This window comes from Pipistrellus kuhlii, unplaced genomic scaffold (assembly GCF_014108245.1).
Source record: "Pipistrellus kuhlii isolate mPipKuh1 unplaced genomic scaffold, mPipKuh1.p scaffold_m20_p_14, whole genome shotgun sequence".
In the NCBI taxonomy this organism is placed as follows: domain Eukaryota; kingdom Metazoa; phylum Chordata; class Mammalia; order Chiroptera; family Vespertilionidae; genus Pipistrellus; species Pipistrellus kuhlii.
The window spans coordinates 2,294,920-2,314,073 of record NW_023425449.1 but is presented as its reverse complement, the minus strand read 5'-3'; the positions used below and the strand labels follow the sequence as shown (position 1 = coordinate 2,314,073).

The 19,154-nt window shown below is 57.1% G+C and overlaps 2 protein-coding genes across 6 annotated transcripts in view; one reads left to right on the top strand and one right to left on the bottom strand.

The window, feature by feature from the left end:
* TG (thyroglobulin) overlaps nt 1-19,154 on the top strand; it is a 131,951-nt gene that overhangs the window by 58,523 nt on the left and 54,274 nt on the right. The window contains exons 36-41 of the mRNA XM_036437531.2: nt 4,888-5,022; nt 5,859-6,023; nt 10,098-10,317; nt 10,671-10,764; nt 12,974-13,130; nt 13,564-13,766. Of these exons, the coding sequence (XP_036293424.1) occupies nt 4,888-5,022; nt 5,859-6,023; nt 10,098-10,317; nt 10,671-10,764; nt 12,974-13,130; nt 13,564-13,766 (974 nt within the window). The remainder of the gene's footprint in view (nt 1-4,887; nt 5,023-5,858; nt 6,024-10,097; nt 10,318-10,670; nt 10,765-12,973; nt 13,131-13,563; nt 13,767-19,154) is intronic.
* Nucleotides 17,029-19,154, bottom strand: part of SLA (Src like adaptor) — a 43,163-nt gene continuing 41,037 nt past the window's right edge. For all 5 annotated transcript variants that reach the window (XM_045581288.1, XM_036437533.2, XM_036437534.2 and 2 more), the window contains one exon: nt 17,029-18,971. In XM_045581288.1, the coding sequence (XP_045437244.1) occupies nt 18,758-18,971 (214 nt within the window). In that variant the 3' untranslated portion in view covers nt 17,029-18,757. The remainder of the gene's footprint in view (nt 18,972-19,154) is intronic.

Here is a 19,154-nt window from a genome sequence, read left to right as displayed (position 1 = left end):
GCAAATTATCAAAAAAAAAAAAAAAAAAAAAGAAAGAAAAGAAAAAAGAAAAGAAAAAGGCAAGATGGCGTGTGGCCACCCACAGTCTGTGGCTCCGAGTAGACGTTTCTGAGGCAGGACAGGCGGCCCCCGTCCTTTCAAAGCGCCGCTGACAAGTGTGATCTGCAAGCAGGAGTGACAGGGGCTGGCGTCCCATCTGTGCTTAAGTTTCCAACTCGGAACTGGGCGTCTGACCGCCTGCCTTTGATTCGAATTGAAGGGAGGGCATAATTAGGATATGGGCATGCCAACGTGATTCTGACATGGAGTGTGTGTGTGTGTGTGTGTGTGTGTGTGTGCGTGCACATATGTAGAATGCTCATCTCTATGCAGCTTCTATTCAGGGAGCAAAGGAAATGTGTGTTGCATACCAACCATTTCAAAAACCATTTACCGCCCATCAGGAAGCCCGCTGGTAGTAAGGTGTGCTTTTCAGATGGGGACACGGAGGCTCGGCCAGGCCGCATGGCCAAGCTGGGACTTGAACCCAAGGCTCCTCAGAGATAATAAGACTCTTTGGTTTGAGCTTCTGGAGAGGGCGAGTGAGGAGGTCAGTCCGGTCGTGGCCTTGCTTCCTGTAGGAGCCGGTGCATCAGCCGCCCCTTCCAAGCGTAGCGTGACGGGGCCTCTGAGGCTCTGATGGGCCGGGGGGGGATGGTGTGGAGAGGAGGAGGGACAAACTGTGGGCCAGAACGGACTCTGCGCCCTTCCGGGTGTTGCCTCGAGAAGGCTCCTGACCCCTGGGCTGGTTTGGAGGCGGAGGAGCTTGTCAGATGGACGCGTCTCAGAAAGATTCCAGGAGACAGAGCCTTGTCTGTGCAAAGGCCCAGCATGGCATCGGGGTCGGGGAGTTCGGTGTGGCAGACACGGGGCCGTCAGCGGGAGGAGGCAGAAGATACTCAGTAGAAAAGCCCTGCGTTTGGAGCTTGACCTTGGCGAGACCTCGTGGGGTGGGTGAGGGAGCAGGAAAGGGACGGCGCGCTCCAGGGCAGGCAGGATGGGAAAGTTTTAAGGCAGAAGAGGCCAAATTCCACCTTGATGGAATTCCGTTCCGCAGATGTGCACACACCAGCCACGCTGGGATAAGCCTCCTGAGCTGTCACTCACATCCCGGGAGACGCGCTGCGCTGGGGTCGGAGGCCTTGAGAGTGGGGTACAGGGATGCTCCCCCAGATTCACCACGGCAGGCAGGGAGGGGCCACAGACACATAAGCCCCGCTGTGACATCAGGACTAGCGTGCATTTCCCCGATGGCCGAGGGGGGACAGGAAGGCGTCCTGAGCAGGCGGCGGGAGGGGGCTGGGGGGAGATCATCTTTCCAATGATCGCAAAATAACAACTGTCCTTTTCTCCTCCTTCTCTCTGTTAATAAGGGGACATCTGGCTTTTATTGGAGTGTTACCCAGGGGAAATAGCTAGCGTGCGTGAGGTGCTTCTCACTTGGAAGGTGGTGTGTGTTGAGAGGTCAGGATGCCTGAGTGTGGGCCCTGTCCCGTGCAGGCCAGGCCCCTCCCAGCGGCGAGCGAGTGCTTGTGGGCTCAAGGTCACAGCGTGTGGGCTCAAGGTCACAGCGCTGTGCTGGTGCCCAAGGTGCTGGATAGCTCAGCCAGGCCGGCCAGCCAGCGGGGGTGGGGCAGCCCCAGCCAATATTTTCTCAAGCTTTTTCCCTGTTCACCACCCAGAGGGCTTCTCCTGGCTCTGACGCAAGGACAGTGAGAATGCTGTCTGCGCTTGGACGCCTTGTGGGGGCCGCTCCTTGTTATCGTTATTCTTGGGGATGCTTAAGAAAATCCCCCTTTCCCTTAAGAAACAGGCCTGGGATTACCGGAGCGTCAGAGAGAAGGTTGGCGTTTGCTACCGGTTTCACATTTCTGCTCTTCGGTCTGATTCAAAAACACCGGAGAACACGTTCTCCCCATTTTCCAAATGAGAAAAGTGAGGGCCGGAGCCGAGCTGCCTCTGCGTACTGCGCGGGCCGGCGGCAGTCCTGTCCCTGGGGCATTGGCCGCGGGCTGCAGGCATGTGCGTTTTCCAGTTTTTAAAGCTGTTTTTAATGATGCAGTTACTCCAAGGAAGCCTTGAAATCAATCGTTTCTCCTCGAACGGATGTCTGGAAAGGATGGCAGGAAGGCAGAGAGGGGCGGGGGGAGAGGGAAGAAGAAAGGAAAGGAAATGACACATGCTTTTCCATATATTACTAGAAATTTCCACATGTATTCTCATCTGGTGATTTAAAAAAATCTGGTCTGACAGGCTCAGAGCCAGCGACCAGCCACAGGCCTGAGCGGCGTGTCCTCGCTGAGTCTGGGATCTAGTTTGCGCCTATTTTCAAAGCAGCCACAGAGAGAAGAGCCGAGTGGCTATTGTGGGAGCTACCCTGGGCCAAGTTCAGGGTCTTGTTAGACAAGAAATGCACAGCCATAAGGCTTCCTTCAGGTCAGCGATAACTGTTTTAGAAATATAATGGGGGGGGGGGGGGGAATCTCATTCCATTCTTAATGACGTCAAAATTAAACACACAGACTTTTACATTTTTTCTCATATTAATGTTTCCAATGCATGTCCCAAAGGAGCATTCTTGAAACTCGACAAAAATGGGTTTGAATGTCATCTGATAAACAGCCAAAAATAACCAAGAAATATTTTTGAAAAGAAGAAGACTGTGGGCCCAGGGCTGGTGTGACTCAGGGGTTGAGCATCGACCCATGAACCAGAAGGTCACGGTTCGATTCTCGGTCTGGGCACAAGCCCAGGTTGTGGGCTCCATCCCTAGTAGGGGGCGTGCAGGAGGCAGCCGATCAATGTTTCTCTCTCTCCCGCGTCCTCTCTCTGAAATCGATAAAAACATATTTTTAATAAGTCAGAGAGAAAAATAATATGGGAAGACTTTTTCCTCTAAGTCATTGTTTTATAAAGTGACTCCAGCGTAAGCAGAGTGTGTGAGCAGAAGCAGCAGAAACAAAACGAAGGAACGAGAGTAGCGCCACCCAGCAGGAGTCACGTCTGTGGAAATACTTAGTATATAAGGAATATGGCATTTCCCATTCAAGAGGAGATTAAGAAAATAAGTGATGCTGGCATTGCAGTTTGTAAACTACGTCTTAAACAAAACAAAGAGGGGAGCTGAGGAACAGACCACAGATCCTGCTTCTGAGCAGGCGCACCCTTTGGGTGAGTCCCAAATCTGTCCCTCACCTCACTCACCAGAGAGAAGACCAGGCCTGGTGAAGCCTGGTTTTTAAACCCAGAGAATTGGGCACAAGCGCTGGCACCGCCACGTTCCAGCCAGGTCCTCTGAGAGTGGCACGGGGTTGGTTCCAGTGGTGGTGCTCGCAGCACGGGCGAGAGCGGAGGCCACGTGCCACGGCATGGCTGGGCTCTTGGCAAACAGCAGGCTTGTGCGATGCCACCGAGCTGCCGGCTTCTTCCTCTCACCGTTCGTTTGCATTCACAAGGAAACTGCTCTGAGTGCTCGTGAGATGCCCGGACCCCAGGTGCTGGATTCTGGGTGACCGCAATCACTCGTCCCGGGGGTCCTGCCAGCAGGAGGCTGGGGGCAGGGGGAGGGCGTGGCAGAGACGTGGCTGCAGGCCCTGGGATGGTGCCCGCTGAGCTGGCTCCCACGGGGGAGATGAAATCCACCCTGCAATCCCAGCGCTTTCCCCAGACAGCAATCCGGGCCCGGAAGGAACCCAGCCAAGGCTTCTGTGTGAAGACCGTGATTGGCACGCTGGGTCCTGGAGCACCATCATCACAGTTTGCGTGCCATCTGAAAATATGCAGCGCAGTCTGGTCTTGTTGCAAAGATGCCACACGGCCTGACCGTGAAAATAGCAATGTGCGGAGCATGCTTGAAAAGCCCAGCGTCGCTCGCAGGGCTCCCAGGGCCAAGGCCACAGATGGGCCCCTGGCGCTGAAGATGCCCTAAGTGAGCCCTGCCGCCGGGCTGTCCTGGCCCTCGGAGCTGCCCGCCTGGAGGCAAGAGGGCTGGCCCTTGTGTTCCCACCGGGACTGGTTTGGGACGCAGGCTGATCCTGGGGAGGGGTGGCAGCTTCTCGGACCAAAGGCATTTCCTGGGGAGGGTCAGCAGTTGGAGAAATGAGGGCCTAGCCACGCCCCTCCTCCCCACCCCAAAGGCGGCTTGGGCAGCACCCAGGGGTGTTCACTATGGAGTGATGGTCTTCTCCCTCGAGGGCTGAGGGAGGGCTGAAGGACATCATGTCAGTGTGGAGCTAACCACAGCACCACATGGGCCGTGGTTACCATTGCTGCCTGGCATCATGCTAATTCCTGCATTCTAACACATCGCAATGCTGTTGGTTTGGTCTTCTCGATGTCTTTCCGTCTACCGTGACCTGCTTTAAAGAAACAGCCATGCTTTTGTTTGTCTCTTCTGCGTGTGTATGTGGTGTGTATTCCTAGGCTTGAGCACAGAACTTGGCCCATTAAAAACTTTCAGTAAGTGAGCCCAGCCAGCGTGCTCAGTGGTTGAACATTGACCTATGAATCAGGAGGTCCCGGTTCGATTCCCTGTTGGGGCACATGTCCAGGTTGCAGGTTCCATCTCCAGTGCCGGGCGTGCAGGAGGCAGCCGATCCATGATCCTCTCTCATCATTGATGTTTCTCTCTCTCTCTCTCCCCCTCCCCTTCCTCCCTGACATGAATAAAAATGTGTTAAAACAACTTTTTGTAAGTGGTTGTAGAATGGAGAGGTGGGTAAAGGAGGGCTCACACTACAACAAAGACCGAGAAGCGGGTGGGGGCTGCCCTTGGGGGACGCCAGGCGGCACTCTGCTGCCTTCATGCCCAGGAAATGGCGTGACCGACGCCACTGTTTTCTCTCCTAGTGGCTCTGGGCACGTGGCAGACCCTGGGCCTCTCTGCAGCGGCAGTGGACCCGTCCCTCAGGAGCTTCGATGTCGCCCACATCAGCACAGCGGCCACCAGTGACTTCTCTGCTGCTCGAGACCTCTGTTTGCTGGGTAAGGGGACCGTGCTTCCCCCCCCCCCCCCCAGGCATACTGGGGTTGATTAGGACAGGGATTCACACAAGTGCTGCTCAAGGTTCTGACCTCAGAAACACTCAGGAGTCTCCACGACACCACGGAGTGCCTGGCGGGGAGGGACTGACCTGGAGGGAGACCTGGGTAGGCTCCCCTCTGCAGTTGCTCATTCCTCTGCAGTCAGCCCACGGTCAAGGTCGCCGTGGGATAGGCCACACAGAACGTGAGTGGCATTGATCTAGCTCAGAGGAGGACTGGAGGGATGACCTACAGGCTGGTCTGAGGCAGAGGAGGCGAGTGGTGGCAATGAATGATGGATGGATTGCATATGTGGGTGGATGAATGGGTGGATGAAATGCATGGATAGATGGATTAATGGATGTATGGATACAAAGATGCATGGATAGATTAATGGATAGATGGGTGAATGGATGTATTTATGGCTGGATGAATGGATGAATGCACTTATGCATGGATAGATGGATGGATGAATGGATGTGTTTGTGGTTGGATGGATGAACTTATGGATGGATAGATGGACAGATGGATGCATGTGTTTGTGGATGGATGAATGCATTTATGCATGGATGATGGCTGCATTGATGAGGGATGGATGGAGGGATGAATGCATGTATGGGTAGATGGATGCAGAGTTGGATGGAAGCAGGAAGGATGAAGGCATAGTTGGAAGGATACACAATGGACGGATGCATGGATGAGTGGTTACATGGATACAGGGATGGACGAATGCATGCATACATGATTGGATGGCATCCCTGAGGCCCAAGCCTCACCCTTCTCCCTCTACTCCTCAGAGTGTTCCCGTCACCAAGCCTGCCAGGTCACCACTTTGCACACCCGTCCTGGTGCTCTGAGGTGTGTGTTCTACCCTGATACCCAGGTCTGCACGCACAGCCTGCAGGCCCAGCACTGCCAGCTTCTGCTCCGGGAAGAGCCCACCTACATCTACCGGAAGCTGAGTGAGTCCAGGCCTGTGCCTCTGGGGGCGCTCCTGGGGGCCTGGGTGAAGCTGAGATGGACTGTCCGAGCACTTGGTCATTTGCAGGCAGTGACCTTTGAGGCTCTTAAGAAAACGTTGTCCTGGGTGAGGTGGCCCTCACCTGGGATGGACTGAAGGAAGGTGGAAAACCCCGCTTCTCACATAGGTCTTCTCTGCATCAGCTTCGTTCATTTCTCCTTTGAGTTACAGAAGCCGTGGGCCTTCGAGTTTCTTAGTAAATCCATCAGGTGGGCTGTGTTGTGTTGTGTTACTGCTCTATAAGGTCTCTCACCCCCACTTAGTAAGGTCTCTCACCCCCACTCTCATTTGGTTCTCACTCCAGTCCTGGGAGGTGGCGAGATAAGGATTTGATTCCACCTTAGAGATCATGAGACTCTGGCCCAGAGACATTAAGTCACCCCACTGATGCCACACGGAGGGGGGTGGCAGGAGAGGACGCAGGGCTGGGCCCCCCGTCTCTAATGCAGTCCTTCCCACAAACCACGGCGCCTACGGCCCACCTCACAGGCACTCTAGTGAGGGCAGCGGCTCCTGGCTCAGTTTAGCTTAAGAACAACCAAGACTGGGCTGCTATGTGTCAGACACCGTTAGGTGCTGGGGACACGGGTGAGGCAGGCGGGGGGAGAGCAACATACAAACAAACCTGTCACTGAGGGAAGTCGGTAAGAGCTCTGTCATGGACACATGGGGCTGGGCATCCAAGGGACGCACCTACCCCATTAGACATGCTTATTGGATGGAATAAGTAACTTTTAAGAAACGTTGTCTATGTCTGCCATCTTATCTTCAAGGGCCAGATAATAAATATTGTAGACTCTACAGCCAACGTGTTTTTTGTAATATATTTTTATTGATTTCAGAGAGGAAGGAGAGGGAGAGAGAGAGAGAGAGAGAGAGAGAGAGAGAGAGAGAAACATCAATGATGAAAGAAAGAGTCCTTGACCTGCTGCCTCCTGCCCACCCCCCACTGGGGGGTTGAGCCCGCAACCTGGGCAGGTACCCTGATCGGGAATCGAACAGGGACTTCCTCGTTCATAGGTGGATGCTCAGCCACTCAGCCACGTGGCGGGGCTACAGCCACCGTATTTACTGCCTCTCTTACAACTACTCAGCTCTGCCATTGTAGCAGGAAAGCAGCCACAGGCAACACAGTCTGCAATTCCATGGGCGTGGCTATGAGCCAATAAAACTTTATTTATAAAACTGGTAGCAGTTGGATTTGGCCCCACCCCCTCCTAGAACATGGATGGCTCTTCAGGAAGGTATTGACCCAGGGATCATTCTCCTCTCCTGCCCCTCCTCCACCTCAGCCTTCAGCCAAGGAGAGTGCGCCCCAAGGCCTGGGAATACTGAGGTCCCAGGCCCCCAGTCTCCAGTCTCCCTTCTGCCTGGACATTTCTATGACTTAGTCAAGTTAGGTTTCACTAGCACATCGCGCCCGCATTGCAGCCAGTCTGCGTGGCAGTCCTGCTGAGAAATGCCTTGACCCCGAGGTCTGGGCTCCGTAAGGTAAATCAGATTCTGTGCCTGCTCACCCTGGCACGGCTGACATTGCACGGGGCTCCATTTCCACGCGAAATTCTCCCACACGCGTCTGACAGGCAGAGTCAGCGTGTACCCGGGGCACCCATAGAGCTACAGTGATTTCCTCCACCCACGTAGCTAAGGAATAGCGGCGTGGCCTACACACGTGGTTATGCTGGAGGGAATCCACCGTTTCTGCAAAAGAGCTCAGCAAGCAGCGGCACATCCATATCTCCCCCACGCTGGCTCCCGGTCAGCCTGGGCTCGGGCAGCCTCGGAGAGGGGGGGCCGAATACCGCTGTCCCTGGGCGAGCCGCCTCGCATTCCCTCGAAATTCTCCGCTTTGGTATTTTTTGTCTTGGCCCTCCCTTCGGAGGGTGCCACGTTCGTGAAAGGTGGCTGTTTCCCTCAGAGGGAAAGAACCGGCCTCAGAGGGTTCTGCCTCATTAGTGCCCACAGCCTGGCATACTCGCCCGAGACCCTGTGATTGACATGGGGGACAGGAAATCTCGGGAGAAGGCAGGTGGGGAGGTGGGGTGATGGTGAGCTCAATCAGGATTTGCCATGGCGGCCAGATTAAAAGCAGCAATGACTTCCCTCCATCCTGTGTACCAACTCACCCTCCAGTGTTTTCGCAGCAGAGAAGGTTTCTGTCGGCTTCCCTCCTTCCTCCCATTCCTCCTCCCCTATCTCTCATTCATTCATTTCTTCATTTCTTCATTCATTCACTCAGTCACATGTTGAGCTGCCATTTGCCGGGCCCTGGGCTTGGGCCATTACATGCTGGTGTTACTAATTCCTAGCACCTGTCTGGTGTAGGGACTGCTAGTCTTTCTACTTTGCAGGTGGGAAATTGAGGGTCCAAAAATTATGGCTTTTTCCAAAGTAGCTGGTCCATAACATGAACCCAGGCCTGCTTGACCCCAGCCCACCCACGGTTCCTCCTCACGTTGCTGACTGCCATGCGGGCCGTCAGTGCCTGGAGGTCATGAGCAGACAGCATCCCAGGGTTTCTCAGCCCCAGCACCACTGACACCGGGGCCCCGGGTGACCCCAAGCTTATCTGCAGTAAGATGTTCAGTGGCGTCCCTGGCCATCCGTCACCTGTCCCCCCGGAGGCAACACCCCTTTCGGGGGAACCGCTGCCTTTAGCCAGCTTTTGAGGAATAGACAGACTCTGTCTCCTGCCCAGGCTCCTATCAACCGTCACATCTATGTTACAAACAGAAGGAGCTGCAGAGAAAAGAGCCAACTTTCCCTCTCCATCGGCCCGCAGTGAAGCTGAGCAAAGCACACACACCTGATGGAAACAATAATCAACTGTAGACACACACACACATGCACACATGCATACATGCATATGCACGCATACACATACACATACACATACACACACACTGAGAGGATCTCCTCACCAGTGTTTGCCCTTTGTTCTGTGCCTGCCCTGAGCCCTGTGGGGAATCAGACAGGGAAGGTCTGTCTCCAGCCCCTGAAAATGACGTTTGGCAGTTTATCGACTCAGTGAACGGGTGGAGCAGTGAGTGGAGGAGACAGACAGGCTTGGGAACGGCTGACCAGTGTCCGGTGATGAGTGTTACCATGAGGGATGGCGGGGCCTGGAGCGCAGAGCTTCCTGGCAGGTGGCACAGCCCTGGCCTAATAGACCAGGTGGGGTTCGGGCATGCACAGCGGGAGGGGACATTGCTGGCACAGGCCGAGGGGGGCCCTGACCTGGCCTTGGCCCTGTGTGAATGGGATGTGGTCAGAGTTGGGGTTCAGAAAGGCCTTGAATCCCACATCAGCTTGAAGCCCGGGCAGCCACCCACCCCGGGCTCCTACACCTGTTTCTTCATCATTGAAATGCAAATGTGCCCCCCACCCCTCCACCCCCCCACCCCCCCCACCCCCGTCCTTGGCTGCAGTTCTGAAATCTGAAAGTTCTACAAGTTAGAAAACACGTGTTTTTGGTTTTTTTGGTTTTTTTGTAAGTTTGCAGCAAACTCATTTGGTGACAAAATCTGAGCTGGATTTTGTGACTGAAGAAATTACATTCTTTATTCATTGCTCTTAGTAGGAACCACCGTGCTTTTTACCTCAGAAATACATGTGTTTGAGGCTGGGCAGGGAGACGGCCCATTGCACGGCCGCATCCTTCGGTTCTTCAAAAAGTCCAGGCGGTTCCAAATTGTAGTGACACCGGGCCCAGGGCGCTGAGTCAGGGGCTGTGGGCCTGTTAGCCTCTGGGGAGGAGCCGCTGAGATGATCCGGGAGAGAAGGGTTAGGGCTGTGCTCTGCCTGCCGAGCACCCGGGCAAGACCAGCTGTGTTTGCTGTTATGTCTCTTACTCCCCTGAGCACAGACCTCCCTACATGCAAGCTCGTGGGGACTGAAGGAGGTACTGCCATTTTTAAAGTGCAAAAAAGTTTGTTTCTCAAGCATGTCAGAATACCCCACCGTGAACTGAGCACCCACTGCTCTCTTCCCCCTCCTCCCACTCCCGCCCCCACAGACACCCCTCTGCTCGGCTCCGGCACGTCTGCACCTTCTGTGACCCTCGCCCCCCACGGCCAGCTGCTGGGCAGGTCCCAGGCCATCCGGGTGGGCGCTTCGTGGAAGCAAGTGGACCAGTTCCTGGGCGTGCCCTATGCTGCCCCACCCCTGGCAGAGGGCCGCTTCCGGGCACCAGAGCCCTCCAACTGGACCGGGTCCTGGGCTGCCACCACGCCACGGTAAGGGCTGAGTGCAATGCCCTCCGACTTCTAATCCATCCGCGTCAGCCTGGTGGCCGGATGGTGCCGGGGGCATGAGCGGTGCATGGGGCTGGGGGTAGATAGGTGTGCTATGTGCTCCAGCAGGTAACCCCACCCAAACATCAGGGCTAACGTGGCCTTGCTCCTGTGAGGTCCATGTGGGGATGGAGGGCGCTGTGCTCGGCGCCAGGCAGTGCTCCGGGGCCCTCGGTGCCACCTGGATGCTGCAGAGCAGGCAGGCAGGGGCTCTGGCCAGTGGCGTTGGGCTGGAAGGGACACGGGCACGGCCCCACAGTTGATCCTCCTGGCGGTCACGCCGTCTGTGTCTGCAGGGCCCGCTGCTGGCAGCCAGGGACCAGGGCGCCCACCCCGTCCGTGGTCAGCGAGGACTGCTTGTATCTCGACGTGTTTGTCCCTCAGAACGTGGTGAGTGCGGAGCCTCAGCTGGGTTTGCCCTGAAAGCTGCCCATTGGCCACCCCCGGTCCCCACAGCTTCCAGCACCATCCACTCCTCTCCACTCGAGTCATGCCCCCAGCGAGGTCCTCGCGGGACCTGAGTGGGGGATAGCGAGCTCAGGCTCCTCCTGGCTCCTGCACGGCTTCGCCTGCTCCTTGCCACACCCTCTCGCTCCTCACACACTGGCCAGCGCGTGCTTACCCCATGCGGTGCCCCAGGAACTATACATACGGGGCCCGAGACGGGCAGGGACTCTCCTGGGGGAGACACAGCTCTGAATAAGACCAAGCAGCTGCTTGTGGGGTGGGGGGTAGGGGTGGGAGTGTGTGTGTGTGTGTGTGTGTGTGTGTGTGTGTGTGTGTGTTATACTTTAGCGGGAAGGGGCAGAAATAAATAAGCAAAGAAATATTAAGCAGCAATTGAACAGCAAAGAAATATTGAAGCAAAATGCAGCCCATGAGGCACAGCCAGTGACGGGGTGTGAGGTGGTGGCAGGCGATGCCTTCCAGCAGGCCGTGCGGGAGGGAGGGTGTGAGCCGCGCAGGAAGGGCAGGGCCAGCGATGGCGGGTTGGGGCGCAGAGGAAGGTGAAGAACCCACACTCAGGTTGGTTTGCCCACGAGGAGACGGCCTCTCTCCTTGGGATGACCTCTGGACAGACCCCCTCGGCCATCGCTTGGGAGCTGTCCATGGGGACTCCGTCTGAGGCCGTGCTGGAGGATGAGCTCGGTGCTGACCCTGACTCCGGTCATGCCCCCGTGTGAAGCCCACATTCGCCCGATGGTGGCTCTGAACCCGATGTTCAGTGTGTGCGTTTCCTGTTTTGGAACAAGGGTCAGAGCACGCGAGAGAAACAGGAACTGACGAACCTCGGGAACCATGAGTTCCCGGCCTCCTGCACATGTGACCGTGCCACCACTTCCTGGTCCCTGGCCGCTAGCCATGGGCGCCAACTGCCCTTGGGAGGTTGGGTGGCAACCGGCTGATCTGAGTGAACTGTGTACCCAGGTCACCACACACTCGCAAGGTCTCGTGGGCGGTGCACTCAGCACAGCACCGTGGAGGCAGGTCCCCGTGAGGGCTGCTTGGGTGAGGAACCATCTGCGTGTCGGAGCCCGTGGCACAGGGAGTGAAGTCACAGCACAGGGAAGCAAGACCTGGATGGGATGGCATGGCCACCAAGATACTGGCCCATCCCCTGGCCTGGGCTGGGGTGTCAGATCCCCGGATGGAGCTTTGTAGGCTCCTCTGAAAGGGTCAGCCTAAGTTCAAAGCCCAGCTCTGCTGCCTTGTAGCTGCTGTGTGACCTGAGACCAGTCACCTAACACCTCCAAGCCTCTCCTTCTGCATCTGTAGAATGGGAATAATGGTGACAGAGCTGTCTGAGGTCTGAGTGAATAAAATCCTGGGCACACGGCGCCTGGCTGTCTGAGTTGAGCTCTGCATTAGCAAGATGAGGTTCCAGTTAGCATGGCCAAGGGGGTTCTTAGTTTGTTTGGGTTACTCTGACAAAGTGCCACACACATGGAAGCTGAAACAGCAGAACTCCATTTTCTCATGATTGAAAAGGCCTGGAGTTCAAGTTCAAGGTGTCAGTAGGGGATATCCTTCGGAGGCCACTCTCCTTGGCATGTAGACGGTCACTCCCCTCTATGTGTCCACGTGGACTTCTCTCGGTGGATGTGTGTGTCCCAATGTCTTCTTTTTGTAAGAACACCAGTCATATTGGGTTAGGGTGCACTGGCTAATTGCCTCTTTTTATTGATTTCAGAGAGGAGAGGAGAGGGACAGAGAAAGATAGAAACATCAGTGATGACAATCATTGATCAACCCGGCACTGCGTACCAAGCCCACAACCCTGGCATGTGCCCTGACCATGACCGGGAAGCAAACTGTGACCTTCTGGTTCATAGGCCGATGCTCAACTACTGAGCAACACCGGCCAGGCTGGCTAATTGCCTCTTTTCTGAACCCATCTACAAATGGTCACCTTCTGAGGTCTAGGGGTTAGGGCCTCAGCCTGTGAATTCTGGGGGACACAGTCCACCCATCACATGGGGCAGAGTTGACGGGGAGAGTTGGTGCAGGCTCAGAATCTGCACCTGCACGGGAGGAGCCCTCACCAGGCTCCGGTGGGAAAGGGACCAACCTGTAGCCCCGCATCTCTCCCATCCCGCAGGGCCCCAACGCGTCCGTGCTGCTGTTCTTCCACAACGCGGAGCCCGGGGCCGGCGACGGGAGCCTCGCCCTGGACGGCTCCTTCCTGGCGGCCGCCGGCCACCTCATCGTGGTCACCGCGGGCTTCCGAGTGGGCGTGTTCGGCTTCCTGAGTGCCGGTGAGTGGCGGGCATCAGTGGGGACTGCTGATTCCCGGGCCCAGAGGCGGAGTCCACGCCAGGGTGGCTCTGCGGCCGGGACCTGTGCTCTCCCCAGGGGCCTCCCAGTGACCAAGTCCCCACCTGTGGGGACAGAAGTCAGGCCCCCCAGAGGCACCGGGATAATCAAGTTCCAGCTGCAAAATCATAAAAGGTGCTGAAACCGGTTTGGCTCAGTGGATAGAGCGTCAGCCTGCGGACTGAAAGGTCCCAGGTTCGATTCCGGTCAAGGGCATGTACCATAGTTGTAGGCACATCCTCAGTAGGGGGTGTGCAAGAGGCAGCTGATCGATGATTCTCTCTCATCGATGTTTCTGGCTCTCTATCCCTCTCCCTTTCTCTCTGTTAAAAAAAAAAAAAAATCAATAAAATATATTTTAAAAATCCACAGAAGGGTCCGGCGCGGTGAGCGGCAACTGGGGGCTGCTGGACCAGGTGGCGGCTCTGACCTGGGTGCAGACCCACATCGCAGCATTTGGCGGGGACCCCCTGCGGGTGACCATGGCAGCCGACCGCAGCGGGGCCGACGTGGCCAGCATCCACCTTCTCACCGCCGGGGCTGGCGGCTCCAGACTCTTCCGGAGAGCCGTGCTGATGGTGAGTGGCCGCTCAGTGTCCATCCACCCGGCTGCAGGTGCGGTCGGGTGAGGGCCCTCTCTGGCTTTGAGGCCTGCGGCTTCCATTGCTCTGTCCCCATATCGGTTCCCCATATCGGTGCTCTGAGTGTGGGTCTTGCTCATGGCCGTCGCTCATGCACATGGGAGCCGGTGCTGAGGGCTCCCCGAGGCTGGCCGCCCATAGCTGAGGTGCTCACAGTTTCGACGGGTGTGTTCTAGTCGCTGCGGGGGCCTCGCTAGGGCTCACCGGTCTGAGCTCTGCAGTCCCTCCCTTGTCCACAGACAACCACAAGGGCTGGGATGTAGGATGAGGAGGCCTCTGGTGGAGGCACGTGATGATGGGGGCACAGTTTAGCCAACTGTATGCCAACTACACCTGGCAGCACCCCCCAAACAGGAGAGAAATCAACCCGAGAGAACTCTCCTCCACTTCCCCACGTGGCTTCCCGGATCCTCTCTGGGTTTGAACTTCGAATCTCCCCGTAAACTCTCTGGTTTCTTCAGCAGCCCTCGTTCCGTCCCGCCTCCACCCTGAGATTCGTCCTGGTAGCATTTCACTGTAGGACAGTGTTGGGTGATGCGTGACACTCACTAAGCCCTTCCTCAGTGCTGCTCCCTCACCTGGAGGGGGAGGGTGGGGGAAGGACCAGATGCTTGTCCACGTGGCTGTGCAAGAAGTGGCAGGAGCTGGGTCAGCAGCCACAGGGCGGCACGGAGCTCCAATGGCCTGGCCAACTGAGCTATTGATTGTGGAATGAAGCAGAGAATAGAACTCAGCACTCATGATACTGCTAGGCGGCCTGAGCACATGCTAGGTGATGATGATAGTGAGAACGATGATGGTGGTGATGATGATGGTGATGATGATGGTGATGATGATGATGGTGATGATGGTAGTGAAGATGGTGAGGATGATGTTGGTGATGGCAATGATGATCATAGTATGATGATAATGTGGTGCTACAATGATGATTATGATATATTGATGATGATGACAATAATCACGATGGAAGTAATAACCTGGTTGACCATGAGGCCTGAAAACTATTTTGTCATTGATGAGTTTCTCATTGTACTGGTGTCCAGCCATTGGCAGGTGCGGTGCCAGGTGCTAGAGACGCCATGCTGAATATCCATGCCCTGGTTCTCAGGAAGCTTGGCGTTTGCTGTGGGGCGAGGGCAGATAGTGAAAGCAGATATTGAAGAGAGGGACTTCTGGCGGCTCAGAGAGGAGCTCCAGCCAAGAGCAGGAGAAGGAGTGGGGGAGGGGAGAGAATGCTTTTCAGGAGAGAGGAAGGCTGGGGACTGCGTGGGCCTGCGTGGACTCTGAGGAGCTGCATGGGCTGTGAGGGACTGAGGGACTGTGAGGGGTTGTGAAGGAATCTGAGGGTCTGTATGGGACTGTGGGGGACTGTGGGAGACTGTGGGGGACTGTGGGGGACTGTGGGGGACTGTGGGGGACTGTGAGGGACTGTGGGGGACTGTGGGGGACTGTGAGGGACTGTGTGGGACTGTGGGGGACTGTGGGGGACTGTGAGGGACTGTGGGGGACTGTGGGGGACTGTGGGGGACTGTGAGGGACTGTGGGGGACTGTGTGGGACTGTGTGGGACTGTGTGGGACTGTGAGGGACTGTGGGGGACTGTGAGGGACTGTGGGGGACTGTGGGGGACTGTGAGGGACTGTGAGGGACTGTGGGGGACTGTGAGGGACTGTGGGGGACTGTGAGGGACTGTGGGGGACTGTGGGGGACTGTGGGGGACTGTGAGGGACTGTGGGGGACTGTGGGGGACTGTGAGGGACTGTGAGGGACTGTGAGGGACTGTGGGGGACTGTGAGGGACTGTGTGGGACTGTGTGGGACTGTGGGGGACTGTGAGGGACTGTGAGGGACTGTGAGGGACTGTGAGGGACTGTGTGGGACTGTGTGGGACTACGCCGGCAGAGTCCAGGCGCCAAGGGAATGCCGGACTCTTCTTCAATCTGTAGGCCTGCGGTGCATCTGGGGCCAGGGCCCTCCTGGGCAGGGGTATGGGGTTGGGAGGCAGAGAGCAGCCAGGTTGCACTGAGCACCTTGGGTTCATCCTGGGCATGTGGGAGCCATCGCCATGGGACTGTGTTGTGTGTTTGCATCTTTGGTCTGGTCCTGTTGGCCACTTTAACCACGTGGAAGTGTACAACTCAGGGGCACTAAGCACATGTTCAGGCTTAGGCAATCACCACCGTGAATCATTTCCAGAACTCTATTCCCAAGCAGAAGCTCTGTACCTAAAGGAAAATGACTCTCCACACTCTTCTCCTCCGTAATGTTGCCTGACTAGGTGCCTCCCACCAGTGGAACCACACAAGGTGGCCCTGTCCTGTGTGCGACATGGTCCCGCCCTCCTGCCCTCTGCTGCCCTGCCCATCCTCAGGATTCCCACCAGCAACGTAGTCTGTCTCCTTCCCAAGATGGTAGGCCCAGGGAGACAGGCCAGGAATGCCTGGGCCACCTTGGGAACCAGACACTCAGTAGGACCCAGAAGACACCCAACACCTTCTCATAGGCGCAGAAGGCAGACCTCTCCTTGAAAATTCTCTCGAGTGTGGGTGTTGGGGAATTTCTGAAGCGAATCTGTTCTCACAAATGGGAGCGTGTGTAAAAATAAACCGGCCATCTGTTCCCGTCGCCGGGGAGCAGCTTTTACAACCGCTCCCAGCAGCCCCCGGGAGGCCCGCGAGGCCACGTGGGGTCCAGGGACCGAAATACTTCCCTCCGTTAGCAGCTCCTCAACGCGCCCCTCACCAGCAGATGCCGGGGAGAGAAGGCAAGCCGGCTGCCTATTCTTGATTAAAACCGCGTCTTTCCGCAAAGCTCGGGGCCAGGACTGTTGACCCAGCACAGGGGTCAGCAAACTCATTCGCCCACAGAGCCAAATTTCCACTCTACAGGGATTGAAATTTCTTTTGAGAGCCAAATTTTTAAAACTTAAACTATACAGGTAGGTCCATTGTTATTGACTTAATGAGGGTCCTCCTAAGCTGGCCTTTGCTAAACACTCAAGAGGCCAAAGAGCCGGGCTGCCCTCGTCCCATGGAGCCTACGGCCAGCGGGGCCTCTCTGGGGGCTTCTTGTCTCCGTCTCTGCCCAGCTGCACGTTGAATTGAGAATTTGGGACCCGGGGCAGTTTCTGAACGACCCTCTCCCCTTCCCTCCCCCCTCCCCCCCACTTCGCCCAGGAAACTCTGTCTCCATCCAGGGGGGTTAAATACGCATTAGGTTTATTTTAATCAGGAATAAATACATGATTTAGCAAAAACGTAATGCTTCCCGCTCAGAAATCCCTCGCGTGTCCTCCCCACGTGAGTCACCACGGAAAGCCCACGGGGGACCCTGTGCAGACACCTGGCCGGTGGCGGCCCCGGCTTTATGTCCGCGGCAGTGTGCACGGGCTGCAGGCACTGCCCAGGCCTCGGCCAGTCCCCGTGAAGCCCTTTTGGGGGCCAGGGAACCCCAGATGTCTCTTGGCGTAATCGGCCCGGGCTCTGCGGATGCAGAAAAGCATGTAAACGCGTCAACACGTGCGGTGAGCACAGTGACCTCAGAAGTGCAGAATGCGCAATGCGGACGGACAGACAGATGCCCTCCTGGGGCAGCGAGAGGCACCCCGACACAGGCACTTCCCTCCCTGCCCCTGCCAGCGGGGAGAGCAAGGCCTGGCTCCGGGCAGCCTTCCTGGCAGGGGCAGGGCCGTGGGCAGCTGGAGACCCGGCTTCTCCTCGAGAGGCCCTGGCCGCTGCTCTCTCATCTCCTGCAGCGATGGAGCCAGAACTGAGCCCCCCTGAGCCCCTCCGCTCCCAAGCTCAGCTCTTGGATCCGTGTGTGTGAGCCACTCCCTTCATAGGATAAAACACTGGTCAAATGAAGGCTCTAGAACTTATCAATGGGCGGCCATTCTGACCTCCTCCGCCCAGCCACGCCCTCTCTCTCCAAAGGTCCAGCTGAGACCTGGGCTCGGGGTCATCCCCGTGACCCCTGTCCCACGCAGAGCCAGGCGCCGTTGTCTGCCTTGGCACCCCCTCTCGTGATCTCCGTTTGCACACGTTCTCTCTGTCCGCATGTGGACCTCGGCTGGGGCCTGGGACTCAGCGGTCTTTTTTTTTTCTTTTTTCTTTTTTCCTGGCACCTCACATCGGACAGGACACGGAGCCTCTTCGCAGCCAGGAGGGGGTCTGGGCGCGTGGATGTGGGGACTAGGGGTTACCCTCCAAGCTCTGTGCGGGGAAGCTGCAGCGGAAGATGGTGGACACTGGCACAGTCCGTCCGCACCATAGCCCCTCCCAGCAGCCTCCCCTCGCCCCTGGGCCTCGCCCCTGCAGAGGCCGGGGAGGCCGTGTGGCCTCTGCATACGTGGTGTTGAGACCCGGGGCAAAGAGAGCCTCAGAGCTAGCTAGGACGGTGGGCGAGCTTTCAAGGCCCCTGAGCTCCTTCGCTAGGCGGCGCGCATGAACCAAGGCCTCTGCCAACCAACGGCTGAGAAGGTGCCGTGCAGGGACCTTTTCCTGGGACGCAGCTGTTGGCTCATCTTCCCAGCTCTTCTCCTTCCGCGGTGTCCTCAGTGAGCTCAGAGCACCATGGCTGGGGGTGGGCCCTGCGTCCTTTCTTGGGAGAGAGGGGCTGTCTTCCCCGCAAACGTGATGAGCACACAGCGCACAGGCAGGCTCTTCCAAGCATTGCACGGTCCCTTCGCGGGTCGAGGTCCGGTGTCCAGGACAGGCCCGACGCCAAAGGGGAGGGCCCTGTGTCCCCAGGTGGACAGAGGAGGTGGGCGCGCGAGCTCAGGTAGCTTCTCTTGGCGCCTGAAAGAGGCGAGGTTCCCAGGAACCAGGCAAACGGGGCCCCCGGCTGGACCCGAGGCGAGAGTTCAGAGTCTGCGCCCGCTGGGCACACAGCGTGCGCCCGCCCGCCCGCCCGCCTGTCCGTCCGTCCCGGGCTAGTCCTCGAAGTAGGGCGGCGAGGAGAAGAAGGCGCTCCGCCGCTTGCTGCCGCTGTACAGCAGGGAGATGCTCTTCTTCTTGCGGTCCAGGGGCGCGGGGCCATCGCCCGCCAGCGACAGGTACGAGGCGATGCTCTCCCGGAGGCCGTAGCTGAAGAGCGACTCGTCCACCCCCAGCGGGTTCCCCACGCCCTCGGCGTCCTCCTGCAGCCTGTGCGGGGGAGCAAAGGGAACGAGGAAGGGAGAGGAGGGGTCAGGACAAGAGAGAGAGAAGAGGAAGGGGCGGGGGGGAAGAAAAAAGAAAAAAAATGCCCGGTTAGCATTTCTCTAACTTTATCATTCTGCTTCCTGTATTTCTGGCTGTGTGACGTTAGGGAAGTCACTGAACCTCTCT